At 42.0% G+C, this 27,596-nt stretch overlaps 2 protein-coding genes across 3 annotated transcripts in view; one reads left to right on the top strand and one right to left on the bottom strand.

Annotated features, from left to right (window-relative positions):
* Positions 1–388: 388 nt before the first annotated feature.
* On the bottom strand, positions 389–15,668 carry nlgn3b (neuroligin 3b). Of its 2 annotated transcripts, XM_086308348.1 has the most exons (7): positions 15,417–15,668; positions 11,499–12,169; positions 9,859–9,906; positions 8,891–9,040; positions 7,845–8,030; positions 5,031–5,820; positions 389–1,847 (listed from the first exon to the last, which is right to left on the bottom strand). In XM_086308348.1, exons 2-7 carry the CDS (start codon positions 11,977–11,979, stop codon positions 1,049–1,051), a joined length of 2,454 nt encoding a protein of 817 aa, XP_086164474.1. In that variant the 5' UTR covers positions 11,980–12,169; positions 15,417–15,668; the 3' UTR covers positions 389–1,048. The 2 variants fall into 2 exon arrangements, with proteins under 2 accessions (XP_086164474.1, XP_086164475.1); XM_086308349.1 differs by lacking the exon at positions 9,859–9,906.
* Positions 15,669–20,582: 4,914 nt separating this feature from the next.
* Positions 20,583–27,596, top strand: part of cchcr1 (coiled-coil alpha-helical rod protein 1) — an 11,719-nt gene continuing 4,705 nt past the window's right edge. Inside the window, exons 1-12 of the mRNA XM_086308347.1 lie at positions 20,583–20,949; positions 21,217–21,505; positions 21,589–21,756; positions 21,903–22,020; positions 22,240–22,434; positions 22,641–22,804; positions 22,911–23,025; positions 23,202–23,312; positions 24,473–24,616; positions 24,717–24,827; positions 25,105–25,211; positions 25,324–25,436. Of these exons, the coding sequence (XP_086164473.1) occupies positions 20,880–20,949; positions 21,217–21,505; positions 21,589–21,756; positions 21,903–22,020; positions 22,240–22,434; positions 22,641–22,804; positions 22,911–23,025; positions 23,202–23,312; positions 24,473–24,616; positions 24,717–24,827; positions 25,105–25,211; positions 25,324–25,436 (1,705 nt within the window). The 5' untranslated portion in view covers positions 20,583–20,879. The remainder of the gene's footprint in view (positions 20,950–21,216; positions 21,506–21,588; positions 21,757–21,902; positions 22,021–22,239; positions 22,435–22,640; positions 22,805–22,910; positions 23,026–23,201; positions 23,313–24,472; positions 24,617–24,716; positions 24,828–25,104; positions 25,212–25,323; positions 25,437–27,596) is intronic.

Here is a 27,596-nt window from a genome sequence, read left to right as displayed (position 1 = left end):
TACAGTCATCTCTCTGAAGACCTTACAGTCGGCTTTTCATAAACAAACGACAAATAAAATGTTGGTCTAAGTTTATTCTGTACAAACAAGCCAAGCCAAAAGAACCATGAGTTTGGTTAGAGTAGGAAAAACACATCTTAAGCAATTTTCTCTTTATAGTGAAGCAGAAGATCTATTGCTACGATGTACTAAGCAAAAATTGAAAAGCACATAAAACAATAACATAGCAAGGTTACTCAAATAGACTACAATAAATTACACAATACTACATATGCAAAACCCAATGGTTAATTTCAACCAGTGCCTAATTTACATTTTTGTACTGCAGCTGTCAGCCACACACTCGCACCACACTCTCACAAACCAAGCCCCCCCCCCCCCCCCCCCCCCACACACACACACACACACAGTGCTATAATTTGCACTACCAGATAGAAATATTTTGGGTAAATTGGACAGTTTTAACACATGTGACCAGTAAAACTTCAATCCATTGTTGGCATGACTCCACAGTAATTCCTCATGTAAGCGATGTGCTGTACAAGGCATTTAAAGTAATTACAGTAAAAATACATTTTCATAATAAGCAATGTACCATGAGAAATATGTATAAAATAGCTTGATAATAGTAATAATAATACTGCTTTTATGCTTCTCCCAGATCTCATCTCTGTCCACCATGAGTTGTAATGTCACTTTGTTCCACGAGATCAAAATAGATATCACAGAGTAAGAAAAACTTCCCATACAAATCCAACTGTACAAACATTATACTAAGTTCTTGCTAGGTAAAGTTCCAAAAAAGCCAAAGTGGAAAATGAAATGCACTTTTTCTTTTCGACTGCCTTTGAAAATGATTATTATAAAATGACTCTGCAGTTAGACTTCCTATTATGAGAAAGCAAAGGCAGGATGTTCGCGGTTGTACACCTTTGGAAAAAGACAGAACATACATATTAAATCCTATTTTACCTACACATCCTAAATACAGCTTTACATTTCCATTTTTCATCTATGTCACATTTCTCATCTCTTTCTGGCTGCCAGGTTATACCCTTGTGGTAGAGTGGGTGCTGGGCAGGCCTGCAGAGCTGTAGCCAGCGGGAAAGGTGCTGTATGGACTCATGTTGGAAAGGCCCATTAGGGAGTTGGGGATCATGGTGATGTTGTTGGGGGTCATCAGAGGGATGTCGTCAGGGGAGCGGCGCTGACTGAGCGTATAGTCCAAACTGGGCGAGACGTGGAGAGGATTGTGAAGGGCCTCGCACTGGTTCCTTTGCTGGGATGACAAGGTCTCGTCTACTGTTGTGGTGTGGCTTGCATTATTGCCTTTGCTTTCGCGCTGCGGACTGGGCTGCTGTGAAGTGTCCTGGCGGCTGCGCTTGTCCTTGCGGTAGTACAGAGCAGCAAAGGCCAGAACGTTGAGGAACAGCAGTGACGCCCCGACAGCAATAGTGACACTGAGCTCTGTGGAGTAATCTCTCGGGTTTGGCATGATCAGAGGACCCATCTCTCTCCCTCCTTCTCCGCTACTGTGGGCAGTGGATAAAGGCGGGCGTCCAGTACCCCCAGACCTCTTGCCATTGGACTGGGTGGGATCCAGTGGTGTGACCTTGGTGGTGGTGGAGGAGTAATGGAACATGTCATGGAGGTTGTAGAGATGGGGCACCAGGTGTTTCCAGAAGGCTACTTTGGTTGCACGGTAATGGTCACGGATACGAGGCTTCAGGCCAATGTGCAAGTACAGCTGGTCGTAGGGGTCATACTTGGACCAGGCTACCTCCTCAAAGCGGTTGGCCTTGGTGTGGATGAACTTGGTGTCCTGTGGCACTGGCTTGTTAGGATCCCTATGAAGACATCATAGGTAAATTTTAGCCTTGGAGGGAAATTAATTTCAATATATATTAACTTTTAGCACAATCCTCTTCAATCCTAATTCAATGAACATGAGATTTTTTAAATATGTGATTTGGCTTATATTTGCCCTAACATCAATGGGCATCACTATTGAAAATATCTACATCACTACTGTTTTAATAACAGGAGGGAAGTGCAAAGTATTTGGTTGTTACAGTTACTATTCTTAAACTTAAGAAGAATTTGCAGGAATTTCTACTTAGGTATTTTTTTGGCATCTTTTTACTTTTACTCCCTATCTTTATCACAAACAACTCTCCTTTCTGCTCCTTACATTTTTAAACAGGCTCATTACTTAAACTTTTACTTTAGCCATTTGAGGGGAGTTATTATATGCTATCACTGAGCACCTTCAAACATCAGGCTGAATCTAAATGGAGGGAACAAAAAACATAAAAGACAACCCTACCGGTGTGTCAATCACCGGCGCTAACCATACACAAAGAGATTAAAGTTTTTTTTTTTTTTTAAATACAAATTTAGGCCTCATTTAGCGCTGTATTCAGGGGTTTAATTGGACTAAATGACCTGGAATGATGTTTTTAGTGAAGGTGTTTATAAGTTGTGACTGCTAGAGCTACAGAAAAGAAGTGAACATAAAGGAAGAAATGTTTTTTTTAACTAGCAGGTGATTTTAAATTCAATATTTCTAAGAGTTCAACAAATGTCAGCAAACAAAGTGTTTCTGTGCAGTTTGCCACACATCTACTAGCTAAAAGTATAGTTGTTGTTTTTGTTCCTCAGAGAGAGCAAAGAAAGTGAGATAACTTCACTTAGAAATGGAGAAAGATGTAAGAAAAAGAACAGGTTTATTTTTTAGGGTTATTATTGATTATTTTTAAGGGTAAGGTCTGTTCGTTAAGATTTGAAATTGATGCTTATACGTAACATTCAAATTTCTTTTATACTAACATTTCGCTATTAAAAGGTTACATAAAAGGTTGCAATTTTGTGAAGGGCATGCAGGTTTGCAGTAGTGTAGTGAAGTTTATAATGTTGTACTTTGTTGGACTGGTGCATGAGCGGCTGTGGTGTTCATGGTCAATGTAAGATTACATCAGTAGATTGAGGGTGATCGTGCTGTTTAGATTCACTCAATGAATCCTACCTTAGCTTTATACTGTCTAGGCTTTGGAAATCAGTTTATGCAAAAGCATCTGCTTATATCTTGTTGAATTCAGAGCAGCTACACAGGTCAGCTGATCAAAGCCTGTATACAAAAAAATGGAGCTCACAACAGAAATGATTCTATCTTAGTTCTAAGTGATTCTTTCCCCACCGCACCACCACAAGCTTAGGGTTCACACACATGCCAAATCTCACTGACTATACACATTTTCCTGTTTAGCCGTTGAGGCAAAGTCTGCAGTTGAAGGCAAATGCAAACAGAGCTGGTTTTATTTATTCCCTTTGTTTGTCCTCTGCTTCTGTTCTGCATAACAGGAATTCAAGCCGAGTGCAATCATCAGAATTACAATTTAAGTTGAAATGGACTTTCTATTCCTATGTATTAATATTATTTTATGATGCAATTAATATAACATGAGATTCAGTTCGTTTGGTACATTTCACAGCATGTACTTTTTCACTTTTACTTGATTAAAGAAGTTGAATTGGTACTCTTGGTGCTTTTACAAGATTTTTTTTTTTTTTAACAAAACCTCTTTTCTTGTACTTAAAAAAAGTCTGGTAAAACTGCCCCCTCTGGTGAAAATGACATTAACCTCATTGCTCAGGCCCACAAGTCAAGTCCATAAATTTTGCCCTTCCAAATATACAAGGAAAGATAGCTTTTCCAATGAAATGCAATACAGAAAGAGGAGAGAAACCTTATCAATATATAAGCAAAACAACAGGTCAACACAATGTAATATCACAAACTCTCCTCAAGAGCTCAGCATCCCCTCATCCCCCACACACTGAAACAGCAGCCTATAGTGATCAGTGCTGCATATCTGCCAACCACTAGGGCCATCACCCACAAAGATTCATTGCAGTTGTGCATTCAAAATGAAGGAAGACTCTGGCATGCAGCAGGGGAGCCCTCCACCACAACTCACTTAGATGTCTTTTATCTTCAAACACACTTAGTAAATCTTTGCCTTGGTATGATGAATTGAAAAACAAAGCTGTCAGAAAAAAAGGTGCAGAGCTCCACTCCAACTCCACATCCTACTGGAAGCCTTTCAGTTAGTGCAATTTGATCTTTGCTTGTTTTGGGCAAAATAAACTCACAATCGCTGAAAATTGAAGACAGATATATAGATGAATCGGCTGCATTTTTTTTGCCTCCTTGTAAAATCGATTTAAAAAAAAGCTAATCTGCCAGAAGGAAAGACAGATCCTGAGTGAAAAATAAGAGTTCGTCTCTAAACACTTATTTATTACCAGCATTTATCTGTAATACAAGTCGACGTATTTCCGTAGTGACAAAGTGAGTCACTCCTATCAAAAAACACAACTCACTAAAGCTGGCCTTAAATTTATAGAGCACATCTAAACTGTGTCTTCAAACTTTCTCTTCAGTGTAACCTTTTTGTTAAACACCAATGAACTGCTTTAAACATTTATGCGAATGAAGCTGTAAATTTTATTAGCCCTTACCTTTCGGACAGCTGCCCAAAGTGATGAAACTGTGTTATGTGCATTACACCAGGTTTTAGAGATAGCTAAACAAGACTTTGACTGTTTAAAAAAGAGACTAAATAGATACACTCAGTTTTGTCAGCTGATATGACTGTGCTGGACTGATGTCTGATTTTTATTAGGATCTGGCATTATGTATGCAGGGAAGCAATTAAGTTCACACGTATGGGTGCAGAGTTAAACTGTTTTTAAAACATTTTTAATGAGGTCAAACCAGTTGCAGCAAAGGTAAGGAGACCTATTGCACAATAAGTTGTCTAAATTAAAATCTTTTTAATGTCAGGAATTGATGCAAAGCAATAAAAACTAAGGCACAATTTAGGGACAGTTATGTTATTTCACAATCATTTCTAAGCCAAGACAGGAATATGAAATTAGAATGAATGGCAATTTAATGCATTTCAACGAATGTGTAAATGAGTCACATTCTTATTACTTTACTTTTTGCTGAATCCACTGTTACTCACCCACTTTTCGCAAAGTTGGTCCAATAAGTCATAACCACAGCGCTGAGCATGATATCGTTCCTGGAGAAATTACAGGGGAACAGATCAGTTGGGCCCACCATGGGGATGCCAAATACATAAGGCACCTCATCTCCATGCGCTGAGTCTGACCACACTGGCTTCATAAGGCTCTGGCAGTGGTGGTAGAAGGCGTAGAAGTAGGTGGGCGAGCCGTAGCGGGCGTGTAGGTCAGCCGTTACCACCGAGGGCTCCACCCACTGGTGGTCAGTGAAGAGGGCCACCAGGGTCTTCCTCCTAGTCTCTGGGTTGTCCTTGTCAGCCCAGTCTGTGTACATGAATTTGATTGTCTCCCTCAGTGTGTCCTTCCCTTCTGGGTAGCCATACAAACTGTCCACAAAGTCGGACACAGCAAAGTCAAAGTCGCTGCCAGACACACCGTCTTCCAGGTCCATCACATTCTCCACAAAGCGCAGGCCCTCTCCCTGATTAACACCCAGCATTATATCATAGTTAAGGAACTCGCCCTGCTCCATCAGGATCTCTGGGTCATCTGGGATGACATCACCATCGATGACAGGGCCAAAAGCCACGCGGTAACGGGCAGCCTGGATGTCTTGCTCAACCAGCTCTTTAGCACTTTTCTTCTGCAGGCAGGACACCATGTCTACTGTGTCCAACACATTGCAGCCAACCCTCTCAGCAAGCATGCGAGTGTACTTGACTGGCTGGTAGTTGACAGCCCAGCTGGACAGCGCTGAACCACTCTGGATGATGGCTCTGTGGAACAGACCTTGGGAGACAAAATTCAGAACAAAAACACACAGGACAAAGGCACAGAGAACATAGGTTAACCAGCAAAATCATATTTATTAACAGCATTCCTGACTGCCAGGAGCAAATACATGATTCACGTTGCATTAATTGGTATTCATAACTAAATCTGAGGCTGGCTGCCCGTTGCTTCTTGTGGCAACAAGATGAAACAAGGCCACATGTGACGTACTTTGATTATTAATCAGGAAGATTAGAAATACAAAGAATGATAAGGCTGGCGAGTTGAGCAGATGAGACGCCGCTAAGTAAAGCAGCGGGTAGAAGAAATAAATTAGTAAAGAGGAATGTTGCTTCTTCTTCTGAGAATATGAAAAACGCCAAAAAGAAAATCCATTCTTTTCTCGGCTGATTTCTAATTTGTCTCATGTGGCGTCTTCTCTATATGCAGATGACAGGGAATGCACATCAATGCACATCAAACCAATTTCAACTCGGCTCAATTTTCAGTGAGGAGGTTCCAGTTTTCCTTACACTGGTCATGCACAGAGCTACTGTAATTGCAGCAACGTTATTGGCGTCCTGCTAACAAGCTGCTTAGCATACACGTAGCTTGCTGGTGCCAACTCTGTGGTGCAGGGGTGTGTGTGCAGAGAGCTGAATATGCAGTTACCCTGATCCTTCAGTGTTGATACAGTAAACACGCTGCTCTGTTGAATTGTTTATATGCAGTGCGTCACCTCTGTCTCTAGGGATTTTGTTTCTAGCACCTAAAAATGACAAGTGATATGTATCAACTCAGAAATACTCTGCTGGGGTTAAGGAAGAGCGTTCGCTAGAAAAGCAGCGCAGGGGCAGTGTCACTTTCTCCTTCCTTTGCTGTCATTTATTTCAATTTTTTAGGGCAGCAGCTAGCTAGTCTACTTCAAAGACAGCCGGAGGTCTTTGTGCATTTGCTGCAGCCAAGCTAGGACATTCAATACAAACCTCACAAAGGACGGCTCCCGCAGTCTCCCTGTCCTCGCATAGATGAAAACACACAATTTCTGTCCTTCTCGTGATTTTGGCCAGCATCAATGGGAGAACCAGGGCAATAATACAGCAAAGATAAGATGTTCAACTCCCAGCAGGCCACCCATATTGAAATACACATCTTTGATTCTTGCAAGGAGCTTTGGATGACTGTAAATCAAACAGCATGTTTTATTGTTACCTAGTTTTCTTTTTACCGAGTGTCAGAAGATTCCTGTAGGTAATGTATATCCTTTGCAGAGGAATTTCAATTAAAATCAAAGTGTCTTACACTGTTCAAAATATATGAAATAATTTGGTTTAAAGTATATTTTCAATTACAACACTAATGCAGCAGTTGTGTGTGTGTGTGTGTGTGTGTGTGTGTGTGTGTGTGTGTGTGTGTTTGTGAGTGAGTGTGTGAGTGAGAGAGAGAGAGAGCCAGAGAGAGAGCCAGAGCCGTGGAGGAGGGGTTTATCAGTTTTTAATGAGAATATCTTAAGAATTCGGACTGCTTCATTCTCATGCCAACCTTGTCTTTGGTAAACAATGTCTTCGCTCAAGGTTTTGCAAACACACAACATCGTTGGTATTTTTAAATCATTTTCGGACGCTGCAGGTAGGCACACAAGGGTAAACAAACATCACGCCGAGAGACTGAAATATAAATGAGTTGGAATGGTAAAAACTGATGGTCACAGGTGAACTCGAAGACATGCTGAAAACTTTATAATGCCAGTAGGCTTCTTTAAGAGCTTCACGTTTTAAGAGGCAGAGCTTTTAGCCTGATTAGATTGAGTAGAGGGGAACAAAAGCAATCACTTACTTAACGAATACCCCCTTTACCCTACTCCCATATCATAACACTTCATCTCCCTGCCAGAGCATTTGGAGCTTCATTTGGAGAACAAAACTCTAAAACTGCCCCCCGCCTGGTGCTGAATTTTTGCATTAGTTATAGCCCAAACAGCAGGGATTAACACCACATCAAAGTGAGAGACAACTTCAAAAACAGTGATTGCAGATTCCTACCCTCTGAGTGGTGGGATAGAGTCAGCAAACTGACGCAGGAAGCACCAATTCCAGATCCAAAAACCGTGATGCGACTGGGGTCTCCTCCAAAGTACCCGATATTTTTACTTATCCAGCGTAGGGCTTGAATCTGGTCCAGGAGTCCGTAGTTTCCTTTTGCTGCCTGGTCACCGGTACTGAGGAAGCCTGGTGTATACAGAGAGACAACAGAGCCAGTGATGAAGAAGAGCTCGACCAAATATGTCACAGCTTTGATCTAAAGCTGTAGCCCAGCGGGGAGTCTGAATGAACTGACACCATTCCCCCTCAGGTGTAAATATGCCTTTGCTCTCTCCCACAGCGTTCCACTACCTTAGCCGACTCCTTGTAATAGTCTTCCAAGCAGCAGCGCCCCTTACCAAGCGATCCAGGCTCCGCTGCTCGTGAAATTTCAATGCTCTCCTCATAAGAGTGACTTCATAACGTTTAATGTAATGTAAATAAACCTTTTATTTCCAGAAAAAAATGTCATTAAACTACAGCGAGGTCACCGTTGCTCTTACACTTGCTCTTGTTACTGATCCGCTTGTCAAGTCTCATCCAAACACCTTACTGTTTTGAATGTTAAACACAGGGTGGAGGGTGTGGGGGGGCTCTCGACCTTGTAAGTGCCTGCGAATGGTGCATTTAAATTGTTTTACTTCGAAGAAAGGCTGATAATCTTGTACAGATTAGATAAATCCATCTAAAAGAAGATAAATTGTGTTTTCAGAGTGGGTATAAAACAGATTGTGTGAAACAAGGACATGGCATGATAAGTGTTTGCATAGCTTTTCCTCTGAAGACAACATTTGTATGCAGACCAAGCTACACTATGCTACCCAGATCTCAGGAAGCTATATTTCCTTGTACAGCTTTCCACTATAGTTTTCTCTCATGTCTGTACTACATTTTATACGGTAATGACAGCAGCACAGTTGACGTTAATGACAGCGGTGACAGTTTATTCTCCCAAGTTCAAGCAGGACTAAATGTGTTGTTTGAAATGTCATTAAAATGTACCGCACCTAGTATTCCGATTCTGTAGTTGAGCGTGACGACAACAACATTTCCATAACTGGCCAAAACGCTGCCGTCCATCATGTTGCCGGTGCCCTCCATGTAGGAGCCTCCATGGATGTAGACCATCACGGGCCGTGCTTCGGAGTCCCTTATATCTGCAACATCGACGCACACACACACACACACACAGATGCTAGGCAAACACCTGCAGAGGTGGGGGTGGAACAGCAGTGAAATGTAGACTTAAAGGAGAACTGTTACTAAAACTTTATGGCCCAACCACTTCAGTATGAGGTATGGGAAAAGACTGCTTAGAAAATGTGCTCAGAAGCAAGCTAGGGTGGGAGGCCTGTGGTGTGGAAGCTGTAATGACAAATGGCAAATATGCTCTGACACGTGTGTATGAATAATAAATAATTAACCACAGTTTCTATAGTGCATGTGAGGTGCCGGAGCAAGCATTATGTATAACATGCATGCGTAAGCAATATTAAAAACCCACAAATTTGAGACTGTCTATGTTTAGACCTAACTTTATAGATATGAAGTGGAAGGTGTCACACTACTCTGAGCTCTTTCTATTTATTAGTATGAGCTAAGAAGGAAACAGTCCTCTGTTTTCGCTATGAACAGAAAATCTATATTTCATGTTTTGGGGCCAATTTATTATATTGACGAATGACTGTCTTTACAAAGGACTATAAGACAGATAAGTAATAATGCAATCTCTGGATCAATGTGCATGAAAATAGAGATATAGCACTTACTGAAAGGATTGCAACTGTGTTCAGTACAAGACCGAGATGCACTAACAGGAAACTTATGTAATCATAAACTGGATAACATTTTTCTTATTCCTCTTCAAATAAAAAGAAACCCCCGCAGTTCTTTAGGAAAGTCAAAACAAAGGAGTGTAAGATCTTCATGAAACTAAAAGAATCCATGCATCAAGACTTTGAGCTCTTAAAAATACCTTCAGATATATGTATCTCAGCCGCCCCTTTTTTCTTGTGTTGGCTCCCTGGGATTCACATAAGAAAAAAAAAAAAAAAGAAGTACAGAATTCAAAATAGCATGGTTGACTGTGCCTCTTAAATAATATACTGTCGGTCCAGACTTTCCTCGGTACAAAAAAGGTAGATGAAGTTAGGTATAAGGTTAGTGTTAAGACGCTAACATTATGACACAAAATGATTACTGTTTATAATTCAGGTTTTAACAAATTGGTATTACCCGTTAAATCTTTTGTAAGTACGCACACATGCACATACACATGCTGTTGCCTTTGAACGCTTCAGTAACTGTGACAGCGAAGGATGCACGTATCTTGGTTCATCCTTCTCTCTATATTTAGACAAAGTGTCACGTTGATTCTTTGCAAAGGGAGTGGAATATAAGGTATATAGTGTTTTGGTGAATAGTGATAAAACTGTGAATAGTGCAATATTCAGAAACAGCCTGTGTAATGTGACAGGACGAGATAGACCACTGGAGGTAAGTGAAAAAGGGGTTTCACATCAGTGAAACAGGTAATAAAGTCAGAGCATGCCCCAGGTGCCTTTTAAATAAACAATGAACAAGTCTGAAGAGAGAAAAATGTATAGAAGAAAAGGGCAATGTTTCTCTGAAATAATGTGTTATTTAACCTGTTTGTGGCCAGATGAGTAGGCCTGTTGGAGGAACTCATTCGAGGGGCTGTGGGGCTGCACCATTTTGGACTGCTACCTCTCAAGGAGGCTGTTTATCTGTTGTTGCTATGCTACCAGAGAAAAGCCAGTCAAAGCGTGGCATCTTACAAGTTGAACACGGCTAAACTTTCAGCCCCCCCCCCCCTTATGTCAATACTCTGGAGGGAAGCTGTAACTGTAAGAAACCAAAACCTAATTGAAGTAACCTGAATTAAAGACCTCTGTTTGTCAACATTTGATTTAGGGAACACGCAGCATTACCGTGGTGTTACACTGTGCTGCTAATTTGCAGATTCACTCAAAATGTTTCCTCGCTGGTTCATTTCACACTTCTATTAGTTAGAAGAATAGGAGGGGATTCAGCATGCGATAGACGGTTGACTCCTGTACCTCACTAATTAGCCCCCAGCAGACATGCTGTCGGAGCAAAGCAGTGATTCGGTAATTTTAAAGAAGTTTTAGAAAACATGGAAAGCTAGCACTTTTACTTTTACTAGCACTGCTGTAATTTCCACTGGTGCTGTAGGCTTGTTATTTTAAAAAATACCAAAAATCTCATTTAGTTAAAGGGGGGACCAGTGCTTGAACAACACCTTGGCTCTGAAGTACTTCACTCGATATCTGTTGCTGGGAGAACATGCACATGCCTCAGTCTGTCTATGTTTAGGTATGCAGAGGATCAATTAAGTGGCATCAGGGAAAACTCTTTAGTTGCCTACCAAATCATTACCCCTAATGTGACAGCAACATGTCGGACAATGATGACATTGCACTGGGCAGTAAATCAGCCCTTGCTAGCAGCAGTGGCATGGATATTGGTTACACGCATGCTTTATGATGATCACAGCACAACATCAGGGCCACGATAAACAGTGATCAATGGACGTGGAACGCCATCGCTGTCCTTTTTACCACACCAACTCACCATCGTCTGTTGGAGCGTAGATGTTTAGATACAGGCAGTCCTCGCTCTGATCCTGAATGTATGTGGCCACTGTGTCCAGGTTATAGGTGAACCATATTGGCATCATAATCTCTGGCACAGTGTTGTGGATGTTCTGAGGGCAGACGGGCATGAAGTGGGTAGCGTTCTTGATACCTGACCAGGAGGAGGGCTGATCAGGGGGCATGAAACGCTTCTCGCCCAGAGGTGGGGCAGCATAGGGGACCCCGAGATACTGATCTACTGGCCTGAGGACCTCACTGGGCACAGGAACCCTGAGGCCGCGCAGTTTCCCATACTGGGTGGTCACAGTTGGGTAAAATTTCTGGCTCGTTGCCCTGGTCAGTGACCAGCAGGAACATAATATCCACCAAAGAAGAGCACAATGGGTGATGGTTACAGTCCCTTGCCGATGTAGCAGGTGTGCAGGCAACAGATGGTCTCTAAATGTAGCCAGCCACATGGTCTGGGCAAGATGGTGCCCTTGCACAACACAAATGCACACTTTAGTGTCTATTCAGTCCTTCTGCACTGACCCTGTCAACCAGACATCACTCACTGCGCCTTTAGATCTGACAGTTATAAAATCCGAATACACCTCAACCAGGTATCGAGCGCCCCCACTTCCAGCTTTCATTGCAGGGAACACAGATCTGAAAACGAGAGGATTTGACAAATTAGACCAGAAAAACATGAAAATGTGTGAAAAGAGTGAAAAAAACAAAAAATATCCACATAAATGATATTTTTAATAAAAGCATTACCTTCCTCCAGTTTAGCGCTAAACGCACACACTGGCTTGATAATAACCTTTTTATGCTTGCTCATGCACAAATCACTGAATACTGATCTTTGTGTATCAGTGGAGGAGGCGATAGGGAAAATCTGAAAAACCCATCTGCTGTGATGTTGGAGTGACGCTGCGAAACCATCTCGAGCTAAAAGGTGTTAAGAACTCAATTTCTTATGTAAAAGCAACACAGAGCAGAAGAGACAAATCTTTGATAAGTACCAAAGCAAGATTAAAAAACGGCGCGCTCGCGGAGAATAAATATGACTCGACTGGAATGTTTCAGTGTTTAATTTATTTCAAAAACCCCAAATCATAAGTGCAGTCTTTTTCTTTTCTTTTCTTTTTTAAGTCTTTCAGTGCATCTAAGCAGTACTGTCAGCTGTTGACATGATACATAATGGAAGTGATGAACATTCGCAGAACAAACATGCCTGATGGGACCCAAACCTCTCCACAGGGTGGAGTATTTCGAAAAGCCTTTATGTCTGTAACTGCTCTGCACTTTTTGCTTCCACTACTTTCAGGTGTCATAAATGGTAAGTCAGTGAATGGAGAGTTCAAGGCAGGATGATTTATTTTAGCTTTTGGATTTTTACTGCCTTTTCTAGTTTTTAACCACTACAGTTTTCATTTCCTAGAAGAACTGCATAACTGCAAAGCACAAAACAATGGAAGCTGCAAAATGAATTCCTTGATTTTTGACCTGTTAGTCCTTCAAGTCACTGAACACATATTAACACATATTAGTCTATCTCGTACCTCACTGCAAATGCAATCACCAGGTACCTAATAATAAGTAGTTACTGGTGTGTAAGCGTCACACACAGCCACCCCAACCACATGTGTGCACAGTGGTAAAATAAAGTGTAACCTTACCCCATGGAGACCTATAGAGAATAAAATGCATAGTTTCTCATCCAATTAACAATGCTCTAATACAAAATTCATCCCATCTTAGTCCTTATGGTCTAGGACAGCAGTAGGTGTGATGTGCTTAACATCAGGTTCACACTGGCATGTCAATAGGCAAAGCAAAAGCAAGCTTGTTAACCTATTTAGATTATTGATAAGCACTTCACTGAGGTTTGTCAAAGCCTGCTGCTAAACAGCTCCATTTTTAACCCGATGAACCTAACTAATAAGAAAGGGAGCAGTTTCTTCCCGCTATTATAAACACTAATTAACCATAGCTGTGGCGCACCGGTTTTCCTTGTTCTCTGCAACATTTTGTTTACACTGGCAGGGACACAAACAGAGGCAGCTCGTCCTTTTCTTTTGCAGGTGCTGTGCATCAACCAATATGAACATCATTACATTATTCCCATTTCCAGGCAATGAGACAATTCAGATACATTTTTATTCTCACACTAGCACCGAGGTTCATTTGAGAAATATTGTAGATCTGTGCCTGGGGCCAGCTTTGTCTGTATTAATTAACAGTTATGAATGTTCCACCAAAAGCCAAAAAGGACAAGACTTGTTCTATCCCCTATCTTTTATACGACAATGATGTACAGCTCCCACGACATTTAAATGGGAAAGATAAAGAAGCAGATTTTTTTTCTTTTTTTTTTCTCTTCTGTATATCAGGGCACATCTCCTGGTTTGAAAGTGACACAGATAATAAATCATTTGGATCCATTTAGAGGTGAAAAAGCCTTCTCTCTCTTCACAAAACCTGCTGTGAAATCATTATCCATTATGAAATTAGCGGTAACATGCTGTACAGAGGGAATCACTAGTCAGACTTGGTTAGTTGTCTCTGGTTTAAGAAGCAGCAAAAAAAAAGGCAATGCTGGAGATCGAGGAGATAATATGTGGACTTAAAATGAGAGGCATTACCTTCCTCGTCACACATTTGCAGTGTTGCTTTCAACCCATCGGTACGTTTTTCTCCATCTGACATTCAATCAGAGTCCTAATTTAAGTGTCGGAGCAAAGCTGAGGTGGTTTCTTTTGGGGCTGTACCTCATATAAAATACTTATTTTGTTTCACTGACGTCACTGCAGACAGTCAAAGCGCCTGCATACTGCTTTCCCAACTTCTTCTGGTGTGCGATGGGACAGATGTGGATAAAAGCTTTATAGCTTACACCAAATGGGCCATGTAATAAAATTGAGCTATCACTCAGTCAAGTATGATACACCGCAAGTTATTTAGCAATTTAGACTGGCAACATGCCCAGAACCCAGTAACTAAGTTATATTTTTAAAAAAGAAACTGTTTTACAACCATAATGTTTTACTCTAACAGGCTTGTTTGCACTATGCACACACACATGTGGCTGCGCCACATCGGTGGTTTAAGTGAATACCTAGCGTCCCTGAGGCCAAAATACTTCAATTCCCATTTGACTGACTTGATCCTAGTTACAAACCTATTAGAATGATTGCTGTAATCATGTTTCACTCCCACCATTACTATCTCTACACCTACATCATTGACAGGCACACAAATCAACTCCAATTCACCACTAATAAAAAAAATCTCAACAACATCTTATCGACTGGATCCTGGTAGCCCGGGGCCCCCCCTGACATGAAAAGATTGGAGAAGGAGCCTGTGTCAGACAACAGTGGGCTACCGAGCTCCCAATGCCCTTGTAATTCGACTGGTGTGGATCAAACCCGTTTTAGTGGATTTCCCAAATCCCCCTAATTTTGCAAGGCAATAAAGAGGAGCAGGGATTGGTGTAGGGGTGAAAAAATATCCTCCGCGGAAGGTGTAGGTAGCACTCAAACATAATGATCACCGCTTTATAAATTAATGCAAGGATGCAGACCAGAGAAAACCAAGCCACAGCCCACGTAGCATCGACAAACTGCTGTAGTGTGTGTGTGTGTGTGTGTGTGTGTTTGTGTGTGTGTGCGCGCCTCACGTTGTGACTGGGAAGCTTGTTTAATCTAGGTCTAGGACGGTGTAATATTGGATAAAATGGGGAAAATAAAACACCGAGCACAGAAAAGAGCCACTGTGGTAAATCGCAAAGCAATCGCTTTAAAGAACACAGTCAACCCAGATGTCAGTGATCAATCTGAACAAAGATTCGTCTCATGGAGAGAAGAAAAAAGGAATTAAAAAGATCAGAATCATTAGGTTAACTCACCTGCTTATTCACAAGCTAAGACGCGCTCCATCTCGAGATTTCCTCCATACTATGCCCGTCAGTTACATAAAACAATATGTTTCGTGCGTGTGTGTGAGTGTGAGTGGAATATTTCTCCGGTTTCGGTATCAAACGCGCAGATCTTCACTCTTATCTCCTGCTTCGCACAGTCTGTGTGCTTTGCGCATTCACGACGCCAAGGTCAGGAGCGCCAACGGTTTTAATGGAGCGCCCACCATAGAGATCTCTCTACGGCGCCCACTGCTAGCGCGTTACTAGGCAACCACCGGGATACGCCGGTGCATTAAATTCACCATCCAAAAAACCCGACTGAATCCCAATTTAGAAACCATTAACTAAGCACCTTAACCTCGGACTGCACTCATGGGCGCACACATTTCGTGTAGAGGTAAAACCCATCTACGACTGACCACATCAAAAAGTAAAGTGAGCAGGCCTGCACGGACAGAGAGAGAGAGAGAGACCACAGACACATTTGCATTGGCAAAAGCCTTTTTAGCAAATTGTGACAACAACGGCAAAATAGAAAATGTTGCAAACCACCCTCCAGTGTTATCCCATGCTTTGCAGCACATGTTAGACCTGATCACCCAGTAGAGTCATTAAAAAATCTTATTCGTACTAGATCTACACTACACAAACAATCAGACTGAAGATGCAAAAAACAAACAAACAAACAAACAAACAAACAAACAAAAACTAGTTAAATGCTGTGAGCCAAAATGACCACAGGTGCTAGGAAACCAGTCTATGACAGGTAAGGGGGAAAATATATCTTCCCCAAAAAACAGATCATTCCAGTAATTGTTTTTTGTTTTTCTCTAGCTTGCTGACTTTCTGTTTAAGCACCTGTATGTGGGGAATTGGGCTTATGCTTTTGTTGCATTCAGTGGTTAAACTAAATCTAAAAATATGAACATCCAACCACACTAGAATCTGTCCCAACGATACAGATGAGTTATGAGACAAAGTCTGGGCAGTTGCTGACAGGGCAGACATATTCCCCCACATATCCTTTTTTTTTTTTTTAATAATGCCCAGTGGTCACAGCTATGATGCACAGCTGAGGGATCATTTCTAGACTTCTTGGAGAGAGATGCTGCCCAGTGTAGTGTGCTTCAAGCTGGGTTACAAATGAAAGCTTTTTACAGAAATGAAAATATTTTGCATATATGTTGGTTCCCATGCAGGGAACAATCCCTGTTTATTACAATGAGTTTCAAACGCATCTGACCACATGAACAGAATACTATTGGTTATCAAAGGACAAAAACATTGCAAATCTAACAGTCGCCATTTATTCAATTTTAGCGTTATATGCCTAACTCAGTCAAAAAAAGCCAGAAATAAATCTACCAGGTCCTCTCTAGCCTGAAGTCTTAATCCTACAGCTGGCCTGATAGACCCACATCTTCCTTTTAATCAGTGTTGCCTGACCCTGTGGTACCAGGTCTGGGTCACACACTCACCTGTGAGCTCCTGCGTAAGATTTGTAAGGCTGCCAGATGGGTTAGGAATGATCCTGCTTAAGTTGCTTTCAGAAAAGGCAGAGAAATGCTGACCTGACAGTATCTGTATGTACACAGTAGGGGTGCAACGATATTCGTATCGATATTGAACCGTTCGATACAGTGCTTTCGGTTCGGTACGCATATGTATGAACAATACAACATTTGTAATTTATTTTATCAATTTTCCTTCTGACGATGCTGTCTGTGTTGAGCGCTCAGTGAATCTGCATTCGACTACTCCGCCTAGGCTTGACAGTGCAGCCTAGGCGGAGTAGTCAAATGCAGATTCACTGAGCGCTCAACACAGACAGCATAGTCAGAAGGAAGAGCGCAGGGCAAGCTAGCGAGACAGAAGTTAAGCTCTCCTTGTAACAGGCAAATTGAACCTCATTCAGATCTGGCGTTTGGAATTATTTTGGTTTTCATGTGACGTATGACCCTGAAGGTAAGCGAGTCATGGACTAAAGTAAAACAGTATGTTGGATGTGCCATGCAATGCTCAATTACATTGGTGTGAACTAGTGTGTTAGCGCAGTTAGCTCGTTAAGGTGTTGGCCGTCTAGCCCCATGCACGGAGCGATCGGCGGTAGCTCGTTAACGGAGATTTGCCGTGTTGTGGCGTTAAGGTCATTTCAACGAGATTAACCTGAAAGCACTAGTGGGAACACAACGAATATGACTGCACATTTACGCCGACATCATCCTAGTGCAAAGACAAATACAACAAGCATGCTACTAACTTTACCCGAGTCATTTAGACAGCTGTTAGCACATGATTCTCCTTATGCTGCTGAGAATATAGCCCAGAAGAAGCGGATAGTATAGCTTTTATTTTGGAAAGAGCCATTTCTCTGTAATAAACTCTCTTTTCCAAAGATGAGTGATTCCTCAATCAGATACAGGGCTCGCAATATCGCTAGCCCGACGTCCCGGGGCTAGCGATCTTTCCAGTCGGGCTACCAAAATCTATCTCTGCCCTGCCCGTCGGGCTACTGTAGGAAAAATATATGTCAATGCTTTTGCATTCTTTCAGAAATGTAGCTGGGTAATTATGTCATTGGCATCGGTGAGCCACTGTCAATATGTGACATATTGAAGTCGCGTTTGAATTTGCGCTTGTTTTTTTGCTTTCACTTTGCAATCGTGCGAACTGTGTATAGAGAGCGACAGCACTGATCTGTGAGTGATGATAATTTGTGCACCAATTCCTCTGACATCATCTTATTAATCGTTAGCTTACTATGCAAACATGACAAGTGAAATCTCCCGCAGCAAGCTTAAACATGTGAGAGGTTGATCGCGCAGAGAATCGCTGAGCTTATGTGAGTGAGTGTGTAAAAGCATTTCAGTTCTGCTGAGCCAAATAAGACAGGTCAGGGTGAAGAAGTGACAGCCAAAGAAAAGCTTACCACAAAACGGAGAAGTTATGACAAATCAGACTATAAGGCAAAAAGAAAGTGCAGCTTTATGGTTTCATGGACAAAAGAATTTCTGTGGCTGCAATATGACGAGCTAAATAACCAGGGCTGCACATAAGTGGTCCGCAGGTGCGCATTCGCTGTCAAAATAAAAAACACGCACAAGGGTTAGGGTTAAATTTAAAAACTGTACTTTTGAGTTAAAATATATATTTATAATTTTAATAAATGACAAATAAAAAATGCATGAACATTTTTTTGTATCGAAAAAATATCGAACCGTGACACCAAAGTATCGAACCGAACCGAACCGTGAATTTTGTGTATCATTGCACCCCTAGTACACAGCTGGCAATGCCCTTGTGGTAACAAAAACAGGTCACTGTCACTGAAGCAGACAGACACATCCACCTGGGAGGGGAAAAGTATGAGATGCACTGACTAATGAGGAACCAGTTTTTCACAAATGGAGATCTGAGCATTTTAACCCAAAATTTGGGTTTAGTTTAAAATCTAAAATACTGGGAAAATTATAGACCAGTTAGAGGAGTATGGGACTCATGTGACACCGTGATACAATAAAAACAAACTGAATTCAAAAAGAATTAATGCTCTGCAGGTGGTCAATGCTCATCTTGATTGTAGAAACAAAGCTTACATACTAATTCTCTTTCTCCCTTTTGCTTTTTGATAAAGGTGAGTATTGTCTTTCTTTTTTGATTCCCTTTGCCCTTCTCAATCCATCTTCCCCTCTGCGATGTTCCTCAGGACCTATGCTGCAGTGCCCGCCTTGTGGTAAGAAGATACAATATCAGCATGTCCAAACAATGCACATCACTCCCACTGTACTCCCCAATCCGCCCTTTCACCACATTAAAGATTTTATGCAAGATGAACGCTATCATGTTCTACTGACATTTTCTCGGCGGCGTACCATATCATCTTGCATTTATTTGTGATCATTTATGGAAATGAATCAACCTAAAAGGTCTCTGTGTTGCTCAAAAATGCCATAAATAGATGATATAAAACTTTAATGAACCCCAGGGGGAAAGTGGGTCATAGCAGCAACAGAAAACAGGATATACTGTAGGTAACAGCAAACACAAATGTTTGCTGCAGACATCTGGGGAAAATAATACAACGGGATACGTGAAATATGCTTGTTATCATGACTGTTAGATAGCCAATGTTAGACAGGATTTTATCTGAAGGTGGTCACATGTGCACAGTTTGTGGATTTAAATCACAAATGTTGTGTGCACAAAATGTGCATCACTGGAGGAAAGTAACACATGAGTAATCTACCGAAATTTGGTAATTGGAATTATATAAGGATACTAATGATTTTACAGTTGTGGGTAAAATATTTATAGACGCCCCTCAACCCCCCAACATTCTGTTACGTAACCAAATTATCACCAATTGCTATTCAAACCTGCACTTATGAGCCTGCTCAGAGTGCCCTTTTCTGCAAGGCCGGCTGTATTATGCAGAAATGATGTGGCTGTCAGACACCCCTGGGTGTTCTTGAGGTGAGGGAGTCCCAGGCAAAGAAGGAATGTTGTAATTTTAGGTTATCACCTCATTAAGTGCATTTACATGAGACCCTTTACCACTAATTATCTAAATGGTATCCCTTTACATCTAGATAATGCCTGAATATAAATGGCTCACGTAACCACCTCCAAAAGAATGGAATGACAGACTAATGATTTATTTAACTTATAAATATTTCTCCTATAATAAATATGATAATGTGTGTTTCTTATTGTCGAAACTTGTGGTTTCTGCACAAAGGGACAGGAAAGCTCATATATCATATTGTTTTCATAGTTTTTCTAACTAGTGTCTGTTGCTCAATGTTTTCATCTAAATAAAATATTTTAGAATTTAAATTTGCCCAGAAGGACAGTTAATTTAGTCCTCAGTGCCCCCTCTTCTCAACATATGCTACCCATCACAGTATACCTTCTGTGCTCCACCCACAGATGGTGCGATCGTTTAAGGATTACGCCCTGAATTTAGTCTATCAGGAGAGCTCTTCCAGTCGACGCTGCAAACACTGCACTGAAACGCATACAAATAGGCGGCAATGCAGGGTTACGATTTAGGGAATATTTAAAGGCAGTTTACGTGAAAAAAAGAACTCCTGCAAGATTACAATGAGGGAAATGAGAACCCAATTATATTTTTACGCTCCTTCCAATTTCCCATGATGCACTGCGCCGTTTCAATATGTAACAGTTATGCCTAAATGAACTATTAAATTTGTTGAATTTCATATACGTATATACATGTACCATAGAAACCTTAAAATGTGGGTTATTTGAACCGAAAATAACGACTGACACGACCAGAAATTGCCCAAATCGAGAGCTCTGAATGTTGCTGTTGTACCCGTAACTAAGGCAACGGTGAAGAATGACGTGACTCGCGGGAGAACAAACGCTAAACGCACCACGGCAGCCGTGTACTGTTTCCTTCCTGTGTAATGGCAATAGTTATTTAACATGGAGAGACAAACTTTAGGGAAGGAGAGGCTGATAGTGCCGACTGACTTCACCTCACCAGTACTTCCGAGTAAGTTGCACCTAAATTCTTGTTACTGTTGAGCTAAATAAACTGTTAATTAGCAAATGTTAGCTTACAGTGTAGCCCACTTGGCGCTTACATGAACTCATGTTTAACTAGTAAAAGTGATTTTATACTTCACGATTAGGAAGCTGTCATGTTTATCTTTACTGAGCTTAGCGTAACAATATGCTTGTTTGGGAACATGGGGAACCTTATATTGGATTAGAGTAGCTAATGCATGCAGGCACATAGACACTGTTTTATTTTATGAAGGGGAGACTCCGGAGGACCTCATACCCCCATCGCATTTTGCATCAAGTGCCCATTCTGCTGGAGCAAACAGATGTGTTCAAATCCCGGCGACACAGCCACCCATCTCCTGGATAAACCAAGGCATGATATCAGCACCATCATCAGGGGAGCCAAGTCCTGCCAATCCATGGCTTGCCATCAATCAGGCCCAACAGGAAATCTTGGAGCTGAGGAAGGAAAATCAGAGGATCTTGATGCTACAAGGAGACAGCATAAGGACCCCTGATTATCGTTCAGATTGTAGAGCCAGGTATATCCACTACATGTTTTATATGGTCTGTCACTTGGGTGGCAATATGGACATATTAATGTGGTCTCTTTCCTTTTATGCAGATCAAAAGACAGAGGAGGTAATTTGTCTCGATGGGAATCAGAGTGGCGACTGGAGGCAGAAAAGCACAAGGCTGAAGCAGAGAGGTTAAAGGGGCAGGTGGAGGCACTAAAGGAGATTGCAGAAAGATGCAGGGAAGAGGTCAGAGACAAAGACAACACCCTTAGCAGGTAAGAGATGTGCTTGTGTCATTATGTGACATCTGAGTGATATTATGTATTTTTTCCCCACACATTTAGTACGTAACCTGACATTATGGAGGTCAGCAAATAACGGTTTTGAACAAGCTTAACTTGGAATAACCTTTGCACAACAGACACAGCCATGAGATGGAAGCAATACATACGGATCTATCCAAGGCTAAGTCTGAACTCAGCCAAATCAGAGAGGAGCTCAGTCTCTGCAGCGCACAGAAGGAAAAAATAAGCTCACAGGTAATGATGTTTACTGACAAAACATTTCATTTCGACACTCTTGTAGACATACATCACCTGAGAGTTACTGGCATTTTGTAACTTATTTTGGCAGTTTGCAGTTAAATTTGTTTTTGTACAGTTTTGTGATCCCAATAAAACATTTTAGTCACATTTCACAATAATAAGGTTAATAAAGTCTGCTTTTTCTGTTTGCAATATGTCTGTTTTTTCTCACAGCTTGAAAGACTGAAAGCAGAGTCGGAGGAGGAAATTACAAGGCTGAGGAGAGATGCTGAAAGGAGCAAAGAGGAATCCCGGGAGCTTGCTTTGAAGGTTGAAATGGGCAGGTTGCAGGCTGTAGAGGAAGCCAAACAACAGACTCTCAGACTATTAGAGCAACTAGAGGAATTTCGGAAGAACAAGGAGGTGGAGGTGTGTTTAAATGATCATAAATATTGTACTTTGGTGACCTCATTTAGGATTAAGGGCCTTAATCCAACAACAACTAAGTATCTCTGAGCAGAACTCTGAGCACTGCCTTCACTCTGACTTTGCAAGTAATGTGAGAATGTGTATTTGAAGATGAATAAGTCATTATGTCACTATTTGTCTGTGTCATAAACTTCCCTTATTTTCAGCTGCAACAGTTGAATGCATCCCATTATGCAGAGTTGGGTGCAGCACAAAAAACAAATGGTGAACTACAGGACCGACTTCAGTCAATGACCTCAGAACTGCTGCAGCTAAAGAGCACTCTGATGGAAGTATCTACTGAGAGAAATGGACTAAAAGAACATTTAAGGTGCTTCATTCAATCTAAAACGGAACAGAACTAAAGCATTTAAAGCACTCTGTAGTCACTGTTTTGTGTGTGTGTGGTGAGGGGCATGTTGTTGTTTATTTTTCAGCCAAATGGGACAAGCTTTTGAGACACAGTCTGCTACATTGCAAAGCCTCAGAAATTACATCGGCCAGCTTGCACCAGAGAAAGGAGAGAGGGAACGATTAAATGAAGCTGTTGAGGTAGAGGCAATATATACAGTATTGATTGTAATGAGCATACTGCAAAGTAAATGCATGGGACTTTCAAATGTTCTTTTCACTAGAGTAAAGGAAGAACAGTAAAATATGAATGAGTTAATGTACAAATTATATAATTAATGCTAATTGTGTGTAATTTAATCTTGTCCATTTTGCAGAGGCTGAACAAAGAGAAAGCAGCTCTTCAGACAACTGCAGAGCTTTTGACAGTCAGGCTTAACTCTGTGAATGAGATACTCGTCCTCCAAGAAGAGAAAATGGTGAAAAAGGTGAGTGGGTTTTCTTGACTTTCTAAATTTACATAGCAAAACATGATACAAAACTGTGTTTAAGACATCTGGTGATCAGCAGCAGTCTAATGTGAAACCAGCAGATACCTATGATTTTGTGTTGTCTCTAAGGATGTTTGCGGACCACGTAAGGTAAGAAATGTCAAACTGAATGTACATCACAGACCACATTGAATAAGCCGGACTAGTGAAACACACCTTTCTTTCTGTGTATATACGTTTAACTACACATGTAATATCTGAGATATCTTAATGAGAAGAAAGGGCTATTTTTGTACATGATAAAGAAATGCTGCTGTAGTAGATTAAAGAAATCTGTCAGCACAACTCTTTGGGTTTAAATTGAAAGAAATAAAAGTGTAAAATTACAGAGAACTACACTTCTGTATCCGTCTTAAGTTAACTCAGTTGGGTGCTCACTTCACATATGCGTACACTGAGTAGCGCTGCAGGAGACTGAAATATGATAACAGTTGGTAGAGATAGGTAATTACAGTAAACCGCTTAGTTTGTTGTTGGAGGCTACATCCTCTGTGATGCTCCGTTATCACACAGTACTTTGGAAAGGTTTAGCCTATTTTAGATGTTGAGATTCTTACGTGTCATGGAATATCATCTGGGAGGCGTTTGGTCAGTCCCAGATTATTTACCTTGTTGCATGTGATAGCAGCTTCAAACATGCAGTTAGAGTCTTATATCATGATTGGAACAAACTCCTAAAAGAGATGGTATGGTATGGCCTTTACGGAGCCATTTCTCAACATCACTGAGTCAGTCTGGCATTATATGAAGAGATGTGAGCAACAGAAGGTCTTCAGTACACAAATGCATTTAGAAAATTGGTGCTGTTTTGGATGCAAATTATTATTTTTTTCATTGGGCTCTTTGTAAAGTTGACAGATTTTAAAACCTGCTATATTGTCCATTGATAAGCATTGTCAGTTTACCTTTAGTACCCAGATCCTTTGTGCAGTACTACATTGTGGGAAAGAGAGAAGAAAACTCCTCATTTCAAGATGTAGTGCTTTAGAAAACATCAAGGCTAATTTGAAAACAATTATGCATGCTCATGTGGTGCGTGCACTGAAGTGTATGTGTGTATTTGTGTTTCCCATATATGTGTGTGTGTGTTTCCACAGACATCAATGGATCCACTTGTGGAGAAAGGATCCGAAGGCCTTCAAGTGCTTCAGCTGTGGAGAGAGAAAGTGTTCAAGTTGTGCGTCCAGCTTCGCTCAAAGGACATCGAGATAAGAGGAGAAAAGGAAAAACTGATTTCAAAAGTATGAAAACGGCTATTATTTTGCTATATCACACAGTACAGGTAATTCCAGCGTATTTAAAACTGTGTTCAATGTGGGACTGCAATGATGTGTGTTTTAGGTCAGATTTGCAGAGCAGCAGCTGCAGCAGGAGCAGCACAGAGCTAGCGTGCTCCAACACAGCCTACATGACAGGATCGCTGAGCTGGACCTCGAGAGGGTGGAAAAGGATGTTAGTACCAGGGCAACTGATGTGATTTACATGGCTGTCTGAAATTTTGATGATGCGTAATAAACTTCGGTCTGCCTAGGAAAGTGATAAATGCTCGTACATTTTTTACCACAGCAGATGATGCTGACTGCACCAAAACTTTGGTTCCCAGAGCCATTGAGGTTTAAAGGACAGCACCTGGGGAAAGACAATCTTAAAAACTAAGCACCGCATTAAAAACAGTAAAACAGATCTGTGAAAGATGCTCAGTTATATGTGGGAATGTTTTTCTTTCCAGGCACTGAAACAGGATTTGGCCAGTGTTCACAAGGAAAATGTTCAGTTGAAGTTACAGAGCCAGAAAGCAGAGGCTGAACTTAAAACCTTGACAGAGGCAGTGCAAAGGTAAAAAAAAAAATAGCAAAACTGAATTTCAGAGGATAAGGAAAGATAAGGAGACGTATTAGAAAAGTAGAAATAGAATTCAAGACAGACATATATTGGCTGTGCCTTACAGATTCTGTGAGGCGCTGGAAAGCAAGGTGGCAGAAGTGGAGGCAGCTAAAGCAAGGCTCAACACTTTTACCCAGAGACTGACTTTTGCTAAAAGACGAGTGGAGACAGTCCAAGGTACGTGTGTGTGTGTGTCTATGTATGTATGTATGTATATATATATATATATATATATATGAACATAAACACCCAGCACGCCCCTGCGGGCGGTTTATCCTTCAAGCTCGGGTCCTCTACCAGAGGCCTGGGAGCTTGAGGGTCCTGCGCAGTATCTTAGCTGTTCCCAGGACTGCGCTCTTCTGGACAGAGATCTCCGATGTTATTATTCCCGGGATCTGCTGGAGCCACTCGCCTAGCTTGGGAGTCACCGCACCTAGTGCTCCGATTACCACGGGGACCACCGTTACCTTCACCCTCCACATCCTCTCGAGCTCTTCTCTGAGCCCTTGGTATTTCTCCAGCTTCTCATGTTCCTTCTTCCTGATATTGCTGTCATTCGGAACCGCTACATCGATCACTACGGCCGTCTTCTTCTGTTTGTCTACCACCACTATGTCCGGTTGGTTAGCCACCACCATTTTGTCCGTCTGTATCTGGAAGTCCCACAGGATCTTAGCTCGGTCATTCTCCACCACCCTTGGGGGCATCTCCCATTTTGACCTCGGGACTTCTAGGTTATACTCGGCACAGATGTTCCTGTACACTATGCCGGCCACTTGGTTATGGCGTTCCATGTATGCCTTGCCTGCTAGCATCTTGCACCCTGCTGTTATGTGCTGGATTGTCTCTGGGGCATCTTTACACAGCCTGCACCTGGGGTCTTGCCTGGTGTGATAGACCCCAGCCTCTATGGATCTTGTACTCAGAGCTTGTTCTTGTGCTGCCATGATTAGTGCCTCTGTGCTGTCTTTCAGTCCAGCTTTGTCCAGCCACTGGTAGGATTTCTGGATATCAGCCACCTCCTCTATCTGCCGGTGGTACATACCGTGCAGGGGCCTGTCCTTCCATGATGGTTCCTCGTCTCCCTCCTCTTTCTTGGGTTTCTGCTGCCTGAGGTATTCACTGAGCACTCGGTCAGTTGGGGCCATCTTCCCAATGTATTCTTGGATGTTCGTTGTCTCATCCTGGACTGTGGTGCTGACACTCACCAGTCCCCGGCCCCCTTCCTTCCGCTTAGCGTACAGCCTCAGGGTGCTGGACTTGGGGTGAAACCCTCCATGCATGGTCAGGAGCTTTCTTGTCTTTATGTCAGTGGCTTCTGTCTCCTCCTTTGGCCAGCCTATTACCCCAGCAGGGTACCTGATCACGGGCAGGGCGTATGTGTTGATGGCCCGGATCTTGTTCTTACCATTCAGCTGACTCCTCAGGACTTGCCTGACCCTCTGCAGGTACTTGGTGGTTGCAGCCTTTCTAGCGGCCTCTTCATGGTTCCCATTTGCCTGCGGGATCCCCAGGTACTTGTAACTGTCCTCTATGTCTGCAATGTTGCCTTCTGGTAGTTCAATCCCCTCAGTTCTGACTACCTTCCCTCTCTTTGTTACCATCCGACTACACTTCTCCAGTCCGAACGACATTCCAATGTCATTGCTGTATAGCCTGGTAGTGTGGATCAGTGAATCGATGTCTCGTTCACTCTTGGCATACAGCTTGATGTCATCCATGTACAGGAGGTGGCTGACAACTGCTCCGTTCCGTAGTCGGTATCCGTAGCCAGTCTTGTTAATGATCTCACTGAGGGGGTTCAGGCCTATGCAGAACAGCAGTGGGGACAGAGCATCTCCTTGGTAGATCCCGCACTTGATGGTAACTTGTGCTATGGGCTTGGAGTTGGCCTCTAGTGTTGTACGCCACATCCCCATTGAGTTCCTGATGAAGGCTCTTAGGGTCCCATTGATCTTGTACAATTCTAGGCATTCCAGTATCCAGCTGTGGGGCATTGAGTCATAGGCCTTCTTGTAATCAATCCAGGCAGTGCACAGGTTGGTCAGTCTGGTCTTGCAGTCTCGGCTGATTGTTCTGTCTACCAGTAGCTGGTGTTTTGCACCTCTGGTATTCTTGCCAATTCCTTTCTGTGTCCCGCTCATGTATTGACCCATGTGCCTGTTCATCTTAGCCGATATGATGCCTGACAGGAGCTTCCATGTAGTACTGAGGCAGGTTATTGGTCGGTAGTTGGAGGGGACCGGTCCCTTCTTGGGGTCCTTGGGGATCAGGACCGTCCGGCCTTCAGTTAGCCATTCCGGGTGTCTCTCGTTAACTAGCAGCTGGTTCATTTGA

This window comes from Aulonocara sp. 'chitande type north' Nkhata Bay, linkage group LG10 (genome assembly GCF_057382095.1).
Source record: "Aulonocara sp. 'chitande type north' Nkhata Bay isolate Kocher_YH1m ecotype deep benthic linkage group LG10, A_spYH_male_GT1.1, whole genome shotgun sequence".
NCBI lineage: Eukaryota > Metazoa > Chordata > Actinopteri > Cichliformes > Cichlidae > Aulonocara > Aulonocara sp. 'chitande type north' Nkhata Bay.
The sequence above is the reverse complement of the archived record's forward strand: the minus strand, read 5'-3'. Positions and strand labels throughout refer to the sequence as shown.